Genomic DNA, 23,098 nt, shown 5'->3' with positions numbered 1-23,098 from the left:
TCATTCCGGCTCATCTTTGTATTCCTACAGTGTAAAGCTCTTAACCTTTGATCCACTTACAGTATTTTAAACATGTGTTATATTGGGCTGGGTGTGGTGTGCCTGCTTTTCATCACCCCAGCATTAACAGACACAGCAGATGGATCTCTGTGAGTTGAAGGACAATCTAGTCTAGACAGTGAATTCCAGGCTGGCCTGACCTACATAATGAAACCCTATCTTAAAAACCAACCTATTAGGTCAATAAGTGACTAACACTATTTTTATATAATATACCAAAACATTTTCCATGCAAATATTCACATAAGCCATTATTTGTTTTGATTTGTATAAAATGCTTAATAAAATATATGTTGACAGATTACCTTTATAATTGAACTTCTCTAGAACAGATGTGGCACTGGGGATGCTGATCTGTTTTTAGACTGCTTGCCTGGCAAACAAGAATCCCTAGGTTGGAGCACTTAGCACCTAATAAAACTGTGTTTGGTGGCACATACTTACAATCCCTGTACTGGGGAAATGGGTGGATCAGTTCAAAGTCAGCTTGAGCTACAGGAGACTGTTCACCAAAAACAAACAAATAATAAAGTAGATTTGATTTTGTGTGTTGTTTGGGAGGACTGGGGGAGGAATTGGGGGTGTAGTTTTTGGAGATAAGATCTCACAATGTAGCTCTAGCTATCCTGGAATCACTATTTAGCCCAGGCTGACCTCAAACTCACAGAGATCCGCCTGCCTCTGCCTCCCGAGTGCTGGGATTAAAGGCCTGCGCCACCATGTCTGTCACAGCTTATGTGTATGTGTGTGTGTGTGTGTGTGTGTGTGTGTGTGTGTGTGTGTGTGTGTATGTGTGTGTGTTAAATAGAGTCATACTTTGTAGCCCAGACTGCCCTAGATTCCAGAAATCCTGCCTCAGTGCCTAGGATACTTTTTAACAATCAATGTTTTCTTTACAATTTTAGTTGTGTTCTCTTTAGTAATACATAGCACATTGTAATCGATTATTACTGGTAGTATCTTAGATTTAATAAAATACAGTATATAAGTGAATACCAAAATTATGATTCTTCCAGGCATACTGCTCTTTAAGAAAAAGTCAATAAAGTGGGTTGGGGATTTAGCTCAGTGGTAGAGGGCTTGCCTAGCAAGCACAAGGCCCTGGGTTCGATCCTCAGCTCAAAAAAAAAAAGTCATTAAAGTAAATTATACCTTGGAAGAAGAAGGTTCTCTTGACATAATGATGGGCTCTTCATATATTTTCCTGTAAGACGACAAAGAGCCTAAGACTCCTGGATTAACAAAATCAACTAATGCAAAAAACTCTTGCAAATCGTTCTGAACTGGTGTACCTAAGGAGATAAAAAGTGACGGGGTTAAATTGTTTTATAATCACCGGTCTCTAGAAATTTGGGCCTTCTTCCCTAAGAGCGGTAAGTATAAGCAAACACCCTAAAACTAAAGAAGAGCAGCCAAATCAAAGCTTAAATCAATAATCATGTGAATTTTTACATCTGGTTTAGCAAAGTCTCTGGGGGCAGGCTCTGGAGTCTGGCTGCTCATGTTTTGAACCCACCTCCTCTCTTGAGTAGACTTGAACAGGATGCTTACACCAGTTCATCACCTGCTGCTTTGGCTGAGGGTCAGAGCAATCAACCTACATAAAATACCTAAGCATTGGGCTGCTAGTCTTGACAACCCCGGGGAAAGTGTTGGTTAAACCACAAAGCCTGTGGCATTTTTATCATGACAACCCTAACAGACAAACATAACGATTACTTATCCTGACCGCTTTCTAGTCAACACCAATTGAATGCTTTCCATAACAATGAGCTAGAAAATAGCAGAAAACAAAAATCCAAATTTCTCCCCCTATGGATAACTGAGTATCACATATGTAACACTGTACATGTTCATATGAAAACTTGTACTTTCATAGAAGGAGAAACATCACATGTAGAGCAAACTGCTCTGTCATCTAAGAGCAAAGAATTGGTTCAAAGATCCAGCTCAGTTGCAAAGAGCTTCCTCATCAAGGCCCCCTGAATCATCTAAGCAAAGTACATATGAGCACACAGAGACTGAAGAAGTAGCACCAGGATTACATGGGTCTGCACCAGGTATTCTGTGTATATCTTATAGCTTATTAATTAGCTTAGTATTTTTATGGGACTCGAGTGTGAGAACAACTTGAGTCTCTGACTCTTGTGCCTGTTCTTGGGACTCTTCTCTTCCTGTTAGGCTGCCATGTCCAATTTTGATACTATATTTTTTGCTTCATGTTATATTTTATTTTGTCATGTTTGGTTGTTCTCTCTTAGAAGCCTGTTTTTTTCTAATGAGAGACAGAAATGGAGGGGATCTACAGGGGAGGTAGGGAGGAACTGGAAGGAGTAGAGGGAGGGGAAACTATAATCAGGATATATTGTGTGAGAAAAGAATTTTTTAATTTTAAAAAATTAAAAAGCAAAAAAAGAAAAAATTTTTTAAATCCTAGTTTCAGCCCCTAGCACCACAAATTGGCAGAGAGACAGATAAATAACAGAGACAAACAAATAGATAAATAACATGTAATTTTAAAACAGAGCTAAATGAGATAGCACGTGCCTTTGGTACCTACAGTTTCAAAGCACAGTTAGGTCTATGAGTTCCAGGCCAGCCAATGCTATATAGTAATACTGTCTCAATAAATAAAACTTTAAATTTGAAGACCATTAAACTTGTCAGGGTCACTAAGCTGTCCTTGAACTTGTGATCAGTCATCCTGTCTCTTTCTCCTAAGCTGCTTCAGGTCCAGGAGTACACCACCACACTTGGCTCAAAACTGTTTTGTTTTGTTTTTGCTTTTGAGACACTCTCAATATATAACTCTGGTTGACCTACAAATCAATATGTAGAGAAGGCTGGCCTCGAATTCAGGGGCCATCCTCCCAACTATCTTCTGAATACTTGTATCACAAGTGTCCAGTATCACCCCAGCTTAGTCACCTTTAAAGCACAGTTTTAAATATCTCCACTAGTAATGGCTAATATATTCCTACTTCACAAAGAAGTCAAAAAACTAAATTGTTTAAAGGTGTGTTACCCCAACTTGCTAAGAAAGGAAGGCAGAGTTAGCCCTTCTCTGTTGCTTTGGGATATACTTCTATTTGTAAGAAGACTTAGAAAAAGAAACAAGTAGCTGTTCATAATCCTTCTCTCTTCCCATTATAACTTCACAGAAGGGCTCTGACAAGCATAAAGAAAAAACAAAAGACAAGATCACACAGAGATCATGCCCACAATTCATGCCAGAAGCACTCAATCCAGTAGGGAACGGGGAGGCAGAGGGATGACTCAGAGTTTAAAAGCATTTTCTGCTCTTTAGAGGAACTGGATTCAGTCCCCAGCATCCATATGGCAGCTTACAGCCAACAGAAACTCCAGTTCCAGGGCATCTGACATCCTCTTCTGGCTTCCATGTACATGTACATGCATACACAGCACAAATTCACAGAGATATACACATACATGTACATAAAAATTTTAAGTGTAAAATGATAGGGAATGGAATCTTGAGTAGCAAATGGAGAAATTGGTAAGTATTATTAGAAATGAATAAAACTTTCTTCCTTCTCTTGCCAGAATAAAAAACTTAGGAATGGTAACATATCAAGATAAAGTATGAGAGGAAAGTTATGTTGAGAAACTCAGACTTCACAGACTCTAAGTTAGGGCTTAAGCTAAAAAGCAGCAGACAGAACAGGGTTCTTGTATTACATGTGATCTACCCACCTTTCCAGACAGTCTAGGCCGGAATCTTTGGCCAGCACTAAGCCATACATATGCAGCACACACAGAAAAATAGCTGAAAGGTACTTGAAAAGTTTACCACGTGACAGGAAGTCCCAATTACATGCATCCACTCCTCTGGCCCTCACAACCCTATGACATGGATGTCATCACATCCGTTTCACAGACAAGGAAATCCAAGTACTGAGACGTTAACTCACTTTCTCAAGTTGCATAGCTGCACCGCCAGACTGAGAAGCCAAGCACAGTCCAGCCCCATCACCTACATTCTTTACTATGCTACCACTAAACTTATTCCTCAGGGGCCCAGAAACAAGGCTACAGAAAACTGCACAGGGATTGAAGATTCAGAATCAATTAACGTAGGTTTTTTCACATGAATTCCCCCACCACCACTAGTTCTTTTTATGTCAAGCATCAGATTACAAACTGTAAAGGCTCATTAGGCAAAAATCCCACTGTGTCTTCCCCAGAGTGACTACCAACCAGTCAGAATTACTCTCTTCTCACAAGGAAGGCTCAAGAGGGCTGCAGTTGTCTTAATGCTACTGTTCTTCAAACGATGCCCCTCATCACAGATCAGAAGGTCAAACTTTATAGTCTTAATTTGATCTAAGGAACGAAGTAACATTTCATAACTGATGATAAGAACCGAATAAAATGTAGACTTGATGAATTCCTCAACTTTATGGTCCTGAAGAGAGAAAAATAATATTTGATAAACCATAAACTATGAAATCAAATCTAAGCAACATATTTTTGTCAATCAGTAACCTAAGACAGAATCCATTAGCTCTTCCTGTCTGGGCCCCGCTGGGCTATGTCAAGATTGTGAACAAGAGGCAGTCTCAGCCACTGACTCAGCTAAGTCATTTTGTTCTTATTCCTTCCTTCTGAGCTCTCCTAGGTTTTTCTCCCCTACACGAACAAGGGGCCTGACTAGTGAACACTTAAGTCAAAGAACCAAAACTACCCATGAGCAACAGGGCCGGCCTCTTTGGTTCCAACAAAGCCCCACATAGCTGATACTAACTTAACAGTATCGGACAGTATCAACTGGACCAGCCTGCCCAGGAAGACCTTGACTGCTACCATGAAAAGCCTTCCCTGTCTCCTTGGCTTCACTGGGAAAGTCTTCTGGCTCACATGGTAGAGAGAGGAAGATCTGATCTATCTTCCTTTGGGTCCAGTGTATCCTAGGGCTCTATCCTTATGACCTTATCTAATCTTAATCAACTCCCAAAGGCCCCATCTCCTAAAAGCACACGCTCCTGGATGACTTCCAATAGTTATGACATTTTCATTTGAAATGGTGAAAAAAAAGATATTCAAGAAACTTTTGTTTTCTCAGTACTACTCAATAAAACAAATGAAATATTCAACATTTTATTATAAAATGGATTTTGTAAGGTGGGGATTGACTGTATACAGAGCTAGCAGGCAGCCTCTGCTCAGGCCTCCCCTCCTGGATACTGACCAACACCTACTGTCTATGAACCTAGAGCTAGCAGCCTTGCCACTGCCATGGCATCTCAGTTGGGAAGTATACACTGAGTCTACACCAAAGGGCTGTCCATACTGTTCCCCACCCCAGCCCCGCCTCCTGCCTGTGTGTCCATATTGCCCCCCATCCTCAAAAGACTTGGCCTTTTGAGTCTCTTCAGAGATACTGCCATACTGTCTCTCTGTGCTGGGGTCTGAACTCTCTAGTCATGCTGTTGCCCCTGTCTCTATGCCCAAGTCATTAGTAACTCTTCTAAGAAACTCCACAGTCATCAGTAATCCAGCTCAGTGCCCTTTTGACACCTGCCCAAATACAAAATCTGACTTTTTCAAGCTACAAGCTAAGTGTTTTAAGCACTTTTAATGTAAACTAGGCTAAACTATGATGTAAAAACATATGAATAGTGTGTGTGTGTGTGTGTGTGTGTGTGTGTATGTGTATGTGTGTGTTCGTGTAGGCTGGGGTCTCATTATATAGCTCAGGCTGGCGTCAAATTCTGGATCCTCCTTCTGAGCCTTCAAAGTTTTGGGATTACAGACATGTGTCCAGCTGCATTTCCAACTCATGAGATTACATAGCATACTGTAAGAAAATGAGCACTTCCACACTGAGAGTCAGGACCTGAACATATGACTCTGTGGAACCAAAGGTAACCATGCCATAACAACTTGAAAACAAAACAGGTCAAAACTCCATTTCTGTGCAAGGGGCATGTAGATTGTACACACTCAAAAAGCTAAAAATTGAATTACTGACTTAAAAAACTGGATATTTTCAGAATGGCTAGGGCTTAATCCTTTAAAAATCCCTTACCTGATCAACAGTGAATATCTTGATCCTTTCACTTCCCAGCCATTTCTGAAATTCTTTCCTCCAATTATTCACCAAACTTCCAGGAGTGACAATAAGTGTCTTTTTTATTACTGGCCTGGCTCCATAAGGTCCCTGACACTGTAGGGTCCAGATGAGCGCGATACATTGCAATGTTTTCCCTAAACCCATTTCATCAGCAAGAATAGCACCACATCTGCCATTGGCTCTGTTAGAAATAAGGATACTTTTGTGAATCACAATGAGAAAATATTTCATGCCCTGATATCATAAAGAAAGGAAGCTGGTAATAGTGACCCTACAGATCAGTTTAGTGTTTGTTTCATCTAGCGATTGTGACCTGTCACTATTTTTTCAATTATAACCATTATGTATTGTGCACCAATTACCAAAACATGATCTGAAATTAAGGACCTGAATATGAACCCTCCATTACTGTCATCTATAAATTGTTGAATACTAGAAATGAATTCCAATTTTATACTACATTGCAATAATAATTCTCATCATTAACATTTGGATAATTTTTAATCAATTTCAGTATTAGATATCAAAACAATTCAAAACATATTGAAACTTTAGTCAGCAAGATCTGAGTTGAAATTGTTGAAAATAAATAAATTCTACAATAAGAACAAATAAATTCTACAATAAGAACTTATAACTCTCTGGCAGGCAGACAATGGAATTCTCAACCAAAATACCTTAGGTAAAGGTCTGACATCTTACAATTAACATAACTTAAAATGAAAAGTCATAGGAGTATTTTTCAAATCACACATTTTATACTGCTTTATATTTTAAGCTCTTAGATAGCTACACAATATTTAAAAGTTACTATAGAGCCAGCGGTGATGGTGCATACCTTTAATCCCAGCACTCGGGAGGCAGAGCCAGGTGGATCTCTGTGAGTTCTAGGCCAGCCTGGTCTACAAAGCGAGATCCAGGAAAGGCACAAAGCTACACAGAGAAACCCTGTCTCGAAGAAAAAAAAAGTTACTATGTCCAGTGGAATTAAGAATATTACTGAAAATATGAAAAAATAAATACAGTTTGTTAAATTGTATTCTATTAGAAATACGGACTAGTAAGCAAGGTGAGAGACAGTCCCACCTGCAGCACAAATGAAGACCTAAACTCCACCACCTCACAGCCCATCTAAAGAGCCAGGCATTGGGGGGGGGGGGGGGGACACACTTGCAATCCCAGAGCAGTGGAAGCAGAGATAGGCAGATCCCCAGGGCCCCACTGGCCAGTCTGCCAAATTGGCAAGTCCAGATCAACAATAGACCATATCTCAAAACACAAGGTAGATGAAAGGATATCTGAAATTGACCCCAGTCCATATACATGAGCATTTGAGTGTGCGCGCGCGCGCGCGCACGCACACACACACACACACACACACACACACACACACACGAACACACACAAAGGGGATCAATAAACTCATCAACAGTTAGATCCTCTTAGGCTGGAGAGATGGCTCAGTGGTTAAGAGCACCAACTGCTCTTCCAGAGGTCCAGAGGTCCTGAGTTCAATTCCCAGCAACCACATGGTGGCTCACAACCACTTGTAATGGGATCTGGTGCCCTCTTCTGGCCTGCAAGGATACATGCAGGCAGAATACTATATGCATAATAAATAAATAAATCTTTAAATTGGGATCTATCCCTGGTCTATGGGCAGGCTTCTGGAATCCAGTGCCTGTGCTGTGACACCTTGCACAGCCTTGGTGCAATGGGAAAGGGCTTGGACCTGCCTCGGCTCAGTGCACTGGGCTCTGCTGACTCCCCATGGGAGACCTCGATTTGGGGGATGTGGGGATGCAGTGTGTCTTGGGAAAGAGGGTTTGGGTTGGGAGGAGGGAGGAGGTGGGTCTGTGGATAGCACTGGAGTGAGTAGAAATTTCTTAATAAAGAAAAATGAAAAAAAAGAAAGAAAGAGGTAGATCCTCTTGAAGAGCCTCAGGCGTCACTTTCAGTCGGCTCAGGACTGAACCTCCTCACAGAAGAAGATCTGAAAGGAGCTAAGATACACCAGCGCACTTCGTCACATTCCTTCCTGAGTTCTCTTCAGCTTCCTCAGCCATTAACATCCTTCAGTTTGCTTGTGCTCCTGTGAGATTTAAGCCAAAGAAATGGTGCTTTCCAACAAACACACTTTTTGTAACCACATGTCTTTGTGACTAGAGAAGCATAAACTTAGCATGAATAAGTTTGGAAATGGATCTTTTGTTGAAGCCTATAAGAAGTTGGTTCATTGTAAAAGAGAGGGTTAAAAACTTGGTGAGGTAAGAAAAGTATGTACAAAGCCTTGGATTTAATCTCCAGCATAAAAAAGTTTATATGTGAGTGTGTGTATACACATCTATAAACACACATTGTTTGTTTGTTTGTTTGTTTGTTTGAGTTTTTCGAGACAAGATTTCTCTATATAGCCCTGGCTGTCCTGGAACTCACTCTGTAGACCAGCCTGGCCACAAACTCAGAGACCTACCTGCCTCTGCTTCCTGAGTGCTGGGATTAAATGTGTGCACCACCACAGCCCAGCTCATGTACATACATTTATATTATAGGTACATCTTAGAAGCCACATAGTTTAAAGAAAAAAGCTTTCCACCTAAAGCTGACCATTCGTACTCCCTATCTAATGCTGCCTCTTACTAGCCATTGAATTGGGAAAGCAAATCTCTCTATTCTTAGCATTGTCCACAAAGTGAACCTGGTACTTTCCCTACCTAACTTTCAGGGTTTTTGTGAGGAACAAATGAAATAATACTTATAAAAGACTAATAAATAATGGGGGGAGGGCGCCTACTTAAGGTCCTTGCTCCTGAATGCCTACTTCTCAGCAGGACATCTAGCACATGGCTTCCACCAAGAACCACTGTGAAAAAAATGTACATATTTAGTACAAATTGCTTTTCCCACTAGCTAACATTTATGGTGAAGACTTGAAATTCATTCTATCAGATTCTTCTCAAAACACCTAATTGTTATCATTTGTTTCCTACCTCATTCCCATCACACACTCATAGAGGAAGATGATTCCCTCTCTCTGATGTGATCGGAGGTGATGTACAAGATGAGGGTCTACCACCACATCCACAAGAGGAAAGCAGTTCTTATTGAACAGCAACTGGTGATTCTTGTTCGGCGGCGGCATAACCAGGGAATCTTAAAATAAGTATAAAGTATAAAGGCAATATCCCTTTCAGCAACATTATCTCATTCCCATTACTTCTATACCAGAACAGTCTGCCATCGTTTGTGGCCATGTGTGTGTGTGTGTGTGTGTGTACTAGGGATGGACACACACCTATAATCCTAGCACTCTAGAGGCAGAGACTTCCCAAGCTCAACATAAAGGTTTCTTTATCTTAAGGCCTGTACACACTGACAGAGACCATCACTTCTATTAACATTAATCAGAAGTGAGAAAGAATGACAAATTTCCTATTGATTTAACTGTCATTATTTGCTTGAAGTTAACTATTACATTCATGAATGTCAAATTCATGAGCTTTTCCAAAGCAGCATGAATTAACTATCAAATGGTAATCTAATTCTTTAGAAATAAGGTAACACAATTTAAAGGATTACTGAAATATCCCTCCAAAGATAAAATCAAACATAACAAGATGACTGACAATCGATAAATCTAAAGATAATTAATCCATCAAAACTGGTTTTAGAGTATGTTTGCATGTTAACAACATGGTTAAAACTTAATTCAATCCAAAAATAAACAAGAAAGAAAAAGAGAGGAATAAAGAGCTGAGCAAGGGAGCAAGAATAGATTCTAGTCACTGAGTAAACACCCACTGCATGTGGTATAGTCATGGACACAGCTCTGTCCAGTTAGCAATGATCCATTCACTCCATCTCCCCAGAGCCCCTCTTAAAACAGCTCTTTGTTTTGCCACATTATCAGTATATAGTCATCAGTGTATACTTTCTTGTATAGCCTGAGAACGCTCTCTCCTAAACTCAAAGGTTAAATCATAATGACGCTGTATTACAGGAACTGATGGTCCTAGACATAACAGAAACACTGTTGTGATACACACCATGACCAAAAGCAACCTTGGGAGGAAAGGGTTTATTTTACCTTACAGCTTATAAGTCCATCACTGAAGGAAGCCAGGGCAGGAACTAAGGGCAGAAGTCTGGAGGCAGGAACAGATGAAGAGGCCTCCAAGGAACACTGCTAACTGGCTTGTTCACCATGGATTGTTCAGCCTGATTTCTCATAGCACACAGAAGCAGCAGCCCAGGGGTAGCACTTTCACATCAATCACTAATTAAAACATTAAAAATGCACTAACGCTTGCCCACAGGCCAGTCTTACAGAGGCATTTTCTCAATTGTGGGTCCCTCTTTCAGATAACTCTAGCTGTGTCAAGTTGACATGAAACTAGTTAACACACGGCCTAATGCTCACAAAGAAATGCTGGTTTTGTGCTGGTGGCCATGACAGAAAAGCAGCAGGTGGCACCTCTACTTCAGGAGTTTGGGCCACCAGAAAGCAAGGCATTTAATAGGTAAATCTCTGATAGGCAAGGCCTAGAGAGCTTCGGCTGCAGAATGTCTTTGCTACTGCTCAGCCTTTACATGTTTGCCTGTGCCATTTTTCTCTGGTATCTGGCATAGTGTTTTTTCTTTCTTTCTTTTGTTTTGTTTTTTTAACTCTTTTGGCTCTTTGCTCTTTAGGGGCCTGCTACCCAGCTCCCAGATAAATGCACGGAGGCTTATTCTTATTTATGAATGCCCAGTATTAGTTTAGCTTATTTCTAGCCACTTTTCTTAACTTAAATTATCCCATCTACCTTTCGCCTCTGAGCTTTTATCTTTAACCTATATATCTTTCTCTACTTCTTACGCCATGGCTTGCTGTGTAGCTGGGTGGCTTGCCCCTATGTCCTCCTCTCTACCTCCTCCTTCTCTTCTCGTTCTCTGATTCTTCCTTCCCAGATTTCTCTTCCTCTTTATTCTCTCTGCCTGCCAGCCCCACCTATCTTTCTCCTGCCTCACTATTGGCCATTCATCTCTTTATTAGGCCAATCAGGTGTTTTAGACAGGCACAGTAACACAGTTTCACAGAGTTAAACAAATGCAACATAAAATAATGCGACATATCTTTGCATCATTAAAAAATGGTCCACAGCATAAACAAAAGTAACACATCTTAAAATAATATTCTACAACAGCATGGTGTGAAGGGTGTGGGCAGATCCCCACTGCCTAATGTAGTGTGATTCTCTCTTGGAAATATCCTGTTCTACTGGGCATTTTTAACTGTGGATTATTATTAAGATGATTTCCTCTTAAGCTGTACTATTTAACTGAAGCAATGATTTTATACAATAACAGTGTTAGTGTAAATAGAATTTTGTTGATTAAGGATTTTTAACAAATGTAAGGGATTATGATAGAGGTTAGTTTAGTGGAAAAACTAATATAGGTAAAGGTAGGAGATAGTGTTGCCCCCACCCCTGATAAAGCCAGGCTTCAGAGGGTAGAAAATAAGAACAAAAAAGTGTCATGCAAATAGGACTTATGAGTTTCTCTTGAAGATAGACTGTGGTTTAGGTTAACAATGAAGTTAGCTCAAATACTTTTTGATATTGGGAAATGTGTTTACGGGTTTCTGTATGCATCATAGCTAAAACAAAACTTTAAACAATTGACTTCATGTAACTAAGAAACAAAGAATGAGATGGCCAGTTAAGATAATTGGACAGGACTCTAGAATATGAAAAGTGAAACTAGTAACCTGTTTTTCTGGCATTATAAAACTACTGCTTACGTAAACTGTTACGGCTAAAAGGCTCCTGCTCTTTGATGTCTAAAAGACAAATGTTTAACTGTATGTGGGGATAATTTGTTTTTCATCTGTAATACATAAAATGTCTAATCATGTCAGAGAAATGGGAAACATGTTTTTTTTACTTGTATTCATTGTAATCATTCACTTAAAAAAATAGATGTAACCACACTGTCATTTTTATATTGCCAGAAATATTTTTGGGGGTATATAAGCTGTAAGGAAAAAAAATAATCAGAGAAGGAAGACATCAGGAAGAAGTGAGAGAAGACGTCATCAAGAAGGAGAAAGAAGCAGGGAAACATCAGGGTAGAAGAACAGAGTAGAACAAGGCAGAAAGAATAAAAATAGAGGCTTCTATCCCTCAGCAAAGAAGTCCATTCTTCTCGCTGACTCTGCATCTCGTTCCCAGTCTCTCTGACCTGAAGAAGGCTGGACCCTCTGTTGTTTTGTATCATTGAGGACACAGCAACTCTAGATAACTTGTAATGTTGGGACCCCAGCCAATTTCTACCACAGGATTCTTCTCCAATCAATGGGTGAACAGAGAGAATTCTGTGGTCTCTCATAGCAAGGGACTACACACCTTCCCCAACAGCAAGAAGTGTCTATAAGTTGTACCCTCATACTTCAGAAAAAGCTCTCAAGGAGGAGCTGAGACTGGACAGGGTAGAGAGTGAGGTCAGGAAGGACCTACCCCAAAACTACAAAATTAACATGTGAAATAACCTCCTGGCAAAGAAAGCTGGAATCCCCAGGCACAGAACAACTAGAACAGGGACAGAGGACACCAGAAATGAGATGATGACCTATGGCTCAATGTAAACTACATGCAATAGAGCATTCCCAGACGCCCAAAGTATGCAAATGAGCCAAAAGGCCTGTGATACCTGAACATAAAAGTGTCCATCTTTTGTGTAGCGTTCCTCCCTCCTTGGAAGTGTTTACTAATAAACTGCTCCTGTTGTAGCTATAGCTCAATGCTTCCTTCTGGGAAAGAAGGATCTGGAAATCCCTACAGATGCACACCAAATGCCAAGATCAGCATATATCACAGGGATTACAAAGATATTTAACTTTAGCAAAAAACTCCCAAGAGTATTTGATTTCAGCATTACTCTTTATGTCAAAGGGTATATCTGACTATAATCTTCACCTATGTGGGAACCTACAAAGGTGTCCTAGTGAGATGTGAGCTTGCTTTACAATCAGGGCTGCATATGGGGGTGAGCTGACCATGTGAGCAGTTATCAGGTGCTTGGAAGGGTCTGCACTTGGATGTACAATGTGCTTTGATCTGGCAAGGGGGCGGTCTTTTGCTCCACCTCTTGGCATTCCTATAAACAGCCCTTTAGAAGAGACAGAAGGGGGCTGGTAGATAAGGATCCAGGCCTTCCCTAGGCTATCCTGTGTTTATGTCTGTCTCTCTCCCTCTCTCCTTCTATCTAAATCTCTTATCCCCCACTCCTCAAGAGTACCCTGGGGGGAAAGGTGGGGGCGAGTCTCACACATACCTGCAATTTTCAAAATTCTTTTCCTTTTCTCCCCACATTCCCAGACAAGGTTTCTCTGTGTAACAACCCTGGCTGTCCTGGAACCAACTCTGAAGACCAGGCTGTCTTTGAACTCACAGAGAGCCTGCCTCTGCCTCCTGAGTGCTGGGATTAAAGGTGTGTGCCACCACTACCACCCAGCTCAAAACTGTTTTTAATTTTATACATGTATGTGTGCCAGTGTGTGCATGCCATGGAATAGATATGAGGCAGAGGACGACTTGGGGGAGTTGGCTCTCTCCTTCCACCATGTGGATCCCAAAGATCAAATTCAGGTCATCAGACTTGGCAGCAGGTGACTCTACTCACTGATCCATCTCTCCAGTCCCTCACCTGAAATTGTTTTTGTTTTATTTGGTTTTAGGTTTTGAGACAGGTCTCAATATATAGTGCAGATTGGCTTTCAACTCACTATAGTCCAGGCCTGACCTCAACCATTTGCAAATTCTAAAACAAGATTTAAACATCAATTCTCATGTCACAAACCTTTGGACAATGAAAGAGAAGGTTCAAACTGTCTTTAAAATCTTACTTGGCGCACATGGATCATGGCGTGGTTTGCAGCTCTGCCAAGCATTCTGTCTGTTTTCCTTTGAAGGACTTGACTGACAAACACTTTTGAAGGGGCTAGAAAAGCATTTCCTGGCAGCCTGAGAACTCGAGACAGCGGGGCTTCCACGTGCACCCTGAAAACACTTGCCACTGTTGAAGTCATCAGAAGAGACTGTACCCAGGATTTCTATTTCTTTTCCACCAATCACCAGTGTTTGGCCCTCTTCGATGTTTTCAAGCTCTTTGAATTTATAGCCAATACCTTTAAGAAAGAAAACAAATTAATTGAACTGACATTCTAAGAAAATTTAGAAATAGTCACCTTCCCATGACAGTACAGAATAAACACTGTATGTGCATATAAATTACACTGTATATCTCATTAGCCATAGACATAACTTATTATTCTGACTAAAAAAGAAAAAACAAGGTCTAGGAGATAACTCCACTGCTCGGTGAACAAGCCTGATGGCTCAAGTTCAATTCTCACAACCACATGAAAACCAGGTGTGCTTTGTAAAAATGCAGTGGTGTCTATACTCTCAGCACTTCGTGAAAGTTTTAGTTATCATTTATTTGTTGTAGAATATTATTTTAAGATGTGTTACTTTTGTTTATGTTGCATATGTTTAACTCTGTGAAGCTGTGTTACTGTGTCTGTCTAAAACACCTGATGGTCTAATAAAGAGCTGAACGTCTAATAGCAAGGTAGGAGAAAGGACAGATGGGGCTGGCAGGCAGAGAGAATATAGAGAAGGAGAAATCTGGAAGAAGATCTAGGATCCAGAAAAGGAGGAGGACTCCAGGAGCCAGCGACCCAACTACACAGCAAGCCACAGAGTAACAGTAAGATTAACAGAAGTAGGAGAATGGGAAAAGCCCAGAGGCAAAAGGTAGATGGATAATTTAAGTTGAGGAAAACTGGCAAGAAATAAGCCAAGCTAAGGCCAGGCATGCTTAAGTAAGAATTTGTCTCTATATGATTTATTTGGGAGCTGGATGGTAGGCTCCCCAAAAAAAGAGCAAAAACAAACAACATTTAGATGAGTGCTACCTCACATGGGTGCTGGAAACTGAACTCAGGTCTAAGAGAAAAGCAATACGTACTCTCAACCAATAAACACCCTCTCCAGATCATTTCCCAGCATTCTTATGGTCAGATGGGAGATTTGGAACAGGAGAACTGCATGAAAGCACTTGGGCAAGCTAACCCAGAGAACATCAACTCCCAAAAGTTGACTTCTTACCTCCCTCCATTTATACACCATTGTGCATGCTCGTTCTCTTTCTCTTTCTTTCTCTCTCTCTGTCTCTTTCTCTGACATACACATACCCACAATAAATGAATGGATAAACAGGTTTTTAAAGGAAGTATTTAAGAAATTAACACAGCTATATAAATTCACTATATTTTGGAGATACTGAAATATAAAAGCACTACACTGGCACTTCTTATTAGAGAAAGCAATACTTTTTAATTATTGAAAAATACACTCTATTGAAGTCTATAGTTATTTTGTTTTGGGTTTTTTTGTTTTTGTTTTTGTTTTTTTGCCATCTTTGCACTAGAGGAAAAAAGCAGCTAAGAAAAAAGTTCAGCAAGCTACACGGACTCTCCTATGCTGTGTACAGACACAGCATGACATTTCCATTTCTATAAAGGAAGAGCTGGAAATGTGAGCAACAATGAACCCTCCCACAACTAGTACTGTACTGTCCTCACAAGAGAGCTCAGTTAAAAGGCAGCTGTGGCAAGTGGCTGGAGATATCCCATTCCAAGTTCTATCTCTGAATAATAAAAAAGAAAGCAGGGCTGGAGACATGGCTCAGAAGTTAAGAACACTGGCTGCTCTTTCTGAGGTCCTGAGTTCAGTTCCTAGCAAACACATGGTGGCTCACAACCAACTACAATGAGATCTGGTGCCCTCTTTTGGCCTGCAGGGATACATGAAGGCAGAACATTGTATACATAATAAATAAATAAAAATCTTATAAAGAAATAATTAAGGAAGTATTTGGCCAGGTGGTGGTGGTGCACCTTTAATCCCAGCACTCAGAAGGCGGGCAGTTAGGCTGATTTGATATACATTCTAGGACAGCCAGAAAACCCAGTCTCACCAAAAAAAAAAAAAAAAAAAGTAAGTGTTTGTTCAAATTATTAATAAATCAATGGACAATTTTTTTCCATGTGTAAGGTGCTGAATAACACAGATGTGTCTGCTTAAAAATGAGGTCATTAATCAGATAAATGAGATTTTTGACCCCTATCAATTGTATTAAACTATTAAATGCATAGTTATTACTCCACTACAAGGAAAAGGAATTGTGCATACTGCAAGTGGTTTAGAGTTTTTTTGGATTGGGTTGGTTGGTTTGGCTTGTTTTTTGTCTTTGTTTTTGAGAAAGGGTCTCAATAAGAAGCCCAGGCTGATGCTTTGTTGATACCCAAGGGAGACCCGCCCGTTTCTGAACAAAAATAGAGGAGGACTGTGCTGTGGATATCACTCTGTATAAATAAAGTGCTGATTGGCTAGTAGCCAGGCAGGAAGTATAGGGTAGGCGGGACAAGGAAGAGGAGAAGGCTGGGAACAGGAAGGCTAGGAGGAGACACTGCCAGCCACCGCCATGAGAAGCAACATGTAAAGACACCAGTAAGCCACAAGCCACGTAGCAAAGTATAGACTAACAGAAATGGGCTAAATATAAGAGTAGAGCTAGACAATGGTAGGCCTGAGCTAATATCCAAGCAGTTTAAATAATATAAGTGTCTGTATGATTATTTTATATGTGGGTTGTGGGACCGCGGGGGCTGGTGGAACCTGGAGAGAAGCTCTCCAACTACAGGACTGGATTGGGGGAGGGGAGAGAAGAGAAGGTGAGAGAGGGGAATCTGCAATCAGAATGCAAAATAAATCAATAATAAAAAGAAACAAGAAAAAAAGAAGCCCAGGGCGGCCATACAATTGTCATCAGCAGCCAGGCACTGGGACTGAAATGTGTGTACCACATACAGGGTATCAGAGAGGCTCAGCAGTCAAGAGCACTTCCTGCCCCTGCAGAGCACCGGCCTTGGGCAGCTCACAGCCTCCTGTAACTCCAGGTCTAAGGAGAATTAACTCATACCCACATACAGAAAAACACACATACACATAATTAAAGGTGAAGTAAAACTTTAAAAGATTATTATAATTAATATTAAAAGTGTCATCTTTTAGAAAATAGGACCAAATACTTGCAAAACCTTCAGATTTTCAATGGTATCTCCTTTGAAGCATGCCCTGGTTTCCTAGGCTGTTTAAGTAGTTCCTTAATTTCTTGCAGCTGGCAAGAATTCTCACTGAGACTTACCTTACCACCTCCTATTTGTCAATTACATTGCCCTCTCCTTACTAAGCTATAAAATATACATAAAGGTTACTCGGCTATTATATATATAGCTATATATTCATCTCTGAATCTTTACTCCAACATAGTAGCTGGCATATAAGATGAAAAACAAACCTATAAACTATAAATTATAATTTAAGTGAGTGAATGAATACATACAACAGATTTTCTAATTTGGCCAAACTCAAAACTCAACAATACAGGATAATACAGATATCCAGTGTGAAGCATTCTGAACCTGCAGACTGCTCTGTATCAGGACAAGTTCCTCAGGAAGTGCTGTGCAACAGAGCAATGGTGTACTCTGTTCAGCTGTATGCATCTAGCCAGGCCTAACCTTAGCTCCTTAGTCTGCAGTTCAAACGTTTAGTGAGTGGTACTGAAACTGAAGAGCAATAAACTTCTAAGAGTGGCAGCTCTTTACAGTTCCAGTCACTGAATGTCGGGGGCTAGGGGGACCACAACCAACTGCCTAATCTCAGAAGAGAACCAAGACAACTGTGGCTTATTGGCTCCTCTCAGAGAAAATTAAATATTAGGCCAGAATTTGCCCAATTAAGCTAGCATAGCTCATAAGAGTATTGGGTTCACTATTATGAAAAACATTATGTATCATCACAGTTGAGGCACAAAATTCAATTAAATAACATCCCAATCTGTCCCTTTATAAAGCCCAAACTCTGTTTCAATGAACAGCCACAAATATATACTAATTTTAGACTAAATCATAAAGACAGGTAATATACCACAATACCTCTTCCAATGTCTTTGCCTTCCAAATCTTTCAATGTGAAGGACCTTCCTTTTACAATAAGAATAGCATCACCTTCCCATTTTTTGTGTTTTTTCTTTGAAGCTTTACACCAAACAACACTGAAATATTTAAGCAAGCTACTAGGTTCCTCTTCTTGTGCCTTGGACTCTATGGTTTCTTCAGTGGCTGAATTAACTGAAATAAAAAATAAATTTAAAACATGATTATTGAAGATGACTTTAATATTTAAGTATCAAGGTCATTCAAACAAAAGTAAATAGGCACAGCAAGATATGGAAGTATATTCTACCAGTAATCCCAGATTGCTGGAGATAGAGGCAAGATGATCAGTTCAAGGTCATCCTCTGCTCCCTAGTAAAGCAACGTGGGCTACATGAGATTCTGTCTATGAAAGTAATAACCATATGCTTAAGAAAATGAGAGTGTAATAAGAAAGAATATAAGAGTATGTGCAGGTCAGTGAGATGGCTCAGTGAGTAAAGACACTTCTAGCCAAGCTTGACAATCTGAATTTGGTCCCAGGAACCTACATGGCAGAAGGAGAGAATCTGCTCTCCCACAATGCCATCTGATCTCCAATCACAAATGCCTCCAACACACACACAGAAATAATGAGGAGATGGGGATATAGCTCAGTGGTAGAGCACTTGCCTAGCAAGTGCAAGGCCCTGGGTTCGGTCCTCAGCTCCAGAAATAAAGAAAGAAAGAGAGAGAGAGAATGTATGTAAATGAATGTAAAAAAAAAAGTTTTTTTTCAATATTTGACATGGTCATTTTAGCACTTTAGAAATGGAAAGATCCAAATATTGGGTGCAAACATTATCATGAATATAATGAATGTAATGTTTTGTCATCCATAAACCATATAAATTCAATTGAAATAGAGTAACATGTCACCATGAAATCTTTGGAACCCTAGAAATTAAAGCTATTATTCCAACACCTAGTCATGGAGAAATATATAAAATTATGTTTTAATGACTGATTTAATTAACATGACAAGCCGAGGAAAATATAAGCTTGCAAAGTTTTATGAAATTAAAGTTATATTTTTCCATCATTTATTTTTAACTGACAAAACTTACACATATTATGTTGTGCAACTTAAACACTGTGTCTTGGCTGACATCTCTCCCATCTCCCTCCCACCCCATCCCCTGGGGGCTACCATGCTCTGCCTCTATCCCAACATTTGCAGATACTGCATAAGTGAAATCATACAGTAATGCATAATGCCCTCCCTGTTTACCCCTGTGGCCATAAATGACAGGATTTCCTGCCTGTAAAGGCTGTTCTATTGTGAGACAACACATCTTTATACATTCATCTGTGGGTGAACACATACATGGATTCCATCTTTGGTAGGGGTGAAGTGAGAGAGCTGGAGGAAGGAGTGAAGCAAGGGTTCATGCAGCCCAGGCTGGCCTCAAACTTGCTATAAGCTGAAGCTGGCCTACAACTTCTGATCCTGTCTCTGCCTCTCAAGTGTGGGAATTATGTGCACATGCCACCACCCTCAGAGCCATGTCTTCGTTATTGTGGAAAATGAAGTTATGTTTTCTTGTGGGTTGTTTTTGCTCTTTTGGGGGGCCCGCCACTCAGCTCCCAAATAAATCCACAGAGGCTTATTATTTTTTATAAATGCCCAGCCTTAGCTTGGCTTTGTTTCCTGCCATCTTTTCTTAACTTAAAATTATCCCATCTACCTTTTTCCTCTGGGCTTTTAGTTTTTTTCTCTACTTCTGTATACCCTTCTTTACTTCTTACTCCATAGCTGTGTGGCTGGCCCCTAGCATCCTCCTCTCCTTCTCCTTTCTTGTTCCTCCTCCTCTCTTCTTTTCCCAGATTTCTCTTCCTCTTTATTCTCTCTGCCTGCCAGTCCCACCTATCTTTCTCCTGCCTCACTATTGGCCATTCAGCTCTTTATTAGGCCAATCAGGTGTTTTAGACAGGCACAGTAACACAGCTTCACAGAGTTCAACAAATGCAACATAAAATAATACAACACATCTTTGCATCATTAAAAAATAGTCCACAGCATAAACAAAAGTAACACATCTTAAAATAATATTCTACAACAATTTTTGGTTTTTTGTGGTATTAGAGCCAGGTAAGCATGTGCTTTACAGCCCAGCCTTTCTTTACTTCTCTTTCTTTTTTTTTTCTTTCTTCTTTCCTTGTTTTTAATTTTGAGAAAGAACTCACTAAGGTGTCTAAGCTGGCCTTGAACTTTGAATTTGCGATCCTCCTGCATCAGGCTCCCAAATAGCTGGTGTTAAAGGCGGCTAGGCTCTGATGTCACAGAAGTGAGTGAAATTGCTAAATAGTAAGATATAATTATTTCTCAAACAAAAACAAATGTAAACCACCAAGCACAGATAAGACTGAATTAAAACACTCTAACTAGAGAGTAACCAAATCAGGTCAGATTGGGGACTCAGTAGTACATGATCAGGAAGCAAAATTATTCTTTAAAAAGCCTGTGCTTTTTAAATGTTTCTCAAAAACATTCCCAGTATGACCTCACAGAAACCAGAGAGTGATCACTGCCTCTGGAGTTGACAAAATTGACCGGATAAAGGCAGGATAGACCATGTTATGAATTGTAGTTATGTGGGTGAAAAAAATCAAACTGACCACTTAAGAATGGCACATTTTTATAACAAGTAAAACTACCACAAGTTCAAAAGATAAAGCAAAATAAAAATAATGCCAGAATAGACTGAAAGGCAAATTTGGGATATTCCAAATAACTGTTTTAGTGTTTTGAAATATTATTATACATATTAATTCAAAGTGTACTTTGCCATACAGACTGAATCCCTTCTGCCACCTGAATCAGTAGAAATAGTTTCATTAACATTAAACTTGAATATTGGTAACAAAATATCTAAAAATATACGTTTTAAGGTTATAAGAAGCTCTCAACAAAGTAAACCATGCAAAAGATCATTACAGAGAAAAATAGATTTTTTTCAAGTGTCCCAACTCTCCAGTTACTGCCACAACTTCAAATTCCCAGTCAACTGCTTCAATCTGACTTGATAAAGATTTTATAACCTGTCAATAAACATGCTAATTTTCAGTCCTAAACAGAGTGCATCCATCTATCACTTCCTCTTTGAAATACTACCCCCATTTGCTTTTTAACCCCTCTGAATTTCCTGAATTCCTCCACTGTCTCAATGCATTGGCAGTCCATTCTTTCCATTCTACTCTCACTCACACCTAATTAAATTAGCTGATCCTCCTGTGGTGTCCATGCCTCTGTACCAACAGCTTTTCCTCCCGCTATGGCCAGGAGCTCATGATCGATCCTCCTTCCTCAGCATCCAGAGTGCTGAGATGATAGACATGCACCACCACACCCACAAGAGCCTTCTCTAGTCTCCAAATCTATACTCCATGTTTATCTCCAATATCTATTGTTAAATGGAAATGGCTATATAGTCCTCTTGCTAGAAATCCTCCTTTTGTCACTGAAGAAAGCACAGAGATCCTGTTGTAGGATGTGTTAGGGCTTTTCTTTTATGTATTAACGTATCACCCAAACAGGTATTCTTCCAAACTGATATTTTTACTCTAGGCATGTTTTTACTTCATATTTTTAAGTATCTAAAAACTACTTCCCATCGAAAAAGTTAACTTTAGAAAATGAACTCAATTCATTTCCATTGTTCATTTCTATTTTCATTTGAAACGCTTGGCACCTTCGGATCAATGACTTTCAAAATGAAGTTCAAAACCAAGATCTGATCAGTAACTTTTGTGTATTGTATTTTTGTAAACCAGTGGTTCTCAACCTTCCCAATACGCAACCTTTTAACAGTTCCCCATGGTATGACCTCCAAACAAAAAATTATTCTCATTCCTACTTCATAACTGTAATTTTGCTACTTTTATGAATCATAATGTAAATGCCTGTGTTTTTTGAGGGACTTTGGTGACCCCTGTGAAACGGTCATTCGACTCCAAAGGGGTCATGACCTACAGGTTGAGAACCACTGTTTTAAACCATATCCCTTGTCTTTTTTAGGACAGGCCATACTATGTAGCCCAGGCTGATCTCAAACTCATGGTCTAGCCATATCCATCATTTCTAGTAAATGCAATTTTGCTAACAAGGTTTGCATACCTAAATTTTATCAACATTGTATCAATCTATCAATTTTTAGTTAGAAAAACTGATTGGTTTTAAAATAAGACTTTATTGGTTGGGCATGCTGGCCCACTCCTGCCACCTCACCACTCAAGAGATGAAAACAAGAGGATTTTCAAGTAGTAGGGTAGCATATGATAGATACATAGTGAGTTCCAGGCCAGCTTGTACTGAGAAAAAATTTTAAGGTTTATAACAAGAAGGATGTTTTGATCAGTTTCTGAACTGTGGGGAAAAAAAACTGTGGGAGAAGAAGTGATGGCTCAGAGGTTGAAAACTCTTGCTGCTCTTCTCTGGAGGGCCTCAGCTTGATTCCCAGCACCCACACTGGAGACTCACAACTATCTACAACTCTAGTTCCAGGGGACCTGACACCCTCTTCTGGCTCCCACCAGCACCAGGCACATTCATGGCGCACAGACAAACATGCAGGAAAAAACACCCATCCACATAAAAATATTTTTTAAATGTGGGGTGTGATTCTTTCTTTCCACATAATTCCCACCCGTGGCGGTCACAACACATTGAGCAAAAACACACTGCAACTTTAAAACTTGTTCGTTCTTCTAATTTCTGCATATCACCAGGAGAAAAACACAATTCCTCTTTAAACATTTCACACTGCCCAAAGTTAGAGGGACACCTTATCAAATGGTTGGAAACAGCTAGGCATGGCAGCAGGGTCTGGAAGGCTGAGGAAGGAGCGTCAACAGCT

At 40.0% G+C, this 23,098-nt stretch overlaps 1 protein-coding gene across 2 annotated transcripts in view; it reads right to left on the bottom strand.

Moving 5' to 3' along the window:
• Nucleotides 1–23,098, bottom strand: part of Rad54b (RAD54 homolog B) — a 75,206-nt gene that overhangs the window by 13,344 nt on the left and 38,764 nt on the right. For both annotated transcript variants that reach the window (XM_036178200.1, XM_036178199.1), the window contains 6 exons: nt 18,204–18,398; nt 14,043–14,324; nt 9,145–9,307; nt 6,110–6,335; nt 4,279–4,486; nt 1,213–1,352 (listed from right to left, as the gene is read on the bottom strand). In XM_036178200.1, the coding sequence (XP_036034093.1) occupies nt 1,213–1,352; nt 4,279–4,486; nt 6,110–6,335; nt 9,145–9,307; nt 14,043–14,324; nt 18,204–18,398 (1,214 nt within the window). The remainder of the gene's footprint in view (nt 1–1,212; nt 1,353–4,278; nt 4,487–6,109; nt 6,336–9,144; nt 9,308–14,042; nt 14,325–18,203; nt 18,399–23,098) is intronic.

This window comes from Onychomys torridus, chromosome 2 (assembly GCF_903995425.1).
Source record: "Onychomys torridus chromosome 2, mOncTor1.1, whole genome shotgun sequence".
Taxonomy (NCBI): Eukaryota; Metazoa; Chordata; class Mammalia; order Rodentia; family Cricetidae; genus Onychomys; species Onychomys torridus.
This window is presented reverse-complemented; position numbering and strand designations above follow the sequence as displayed.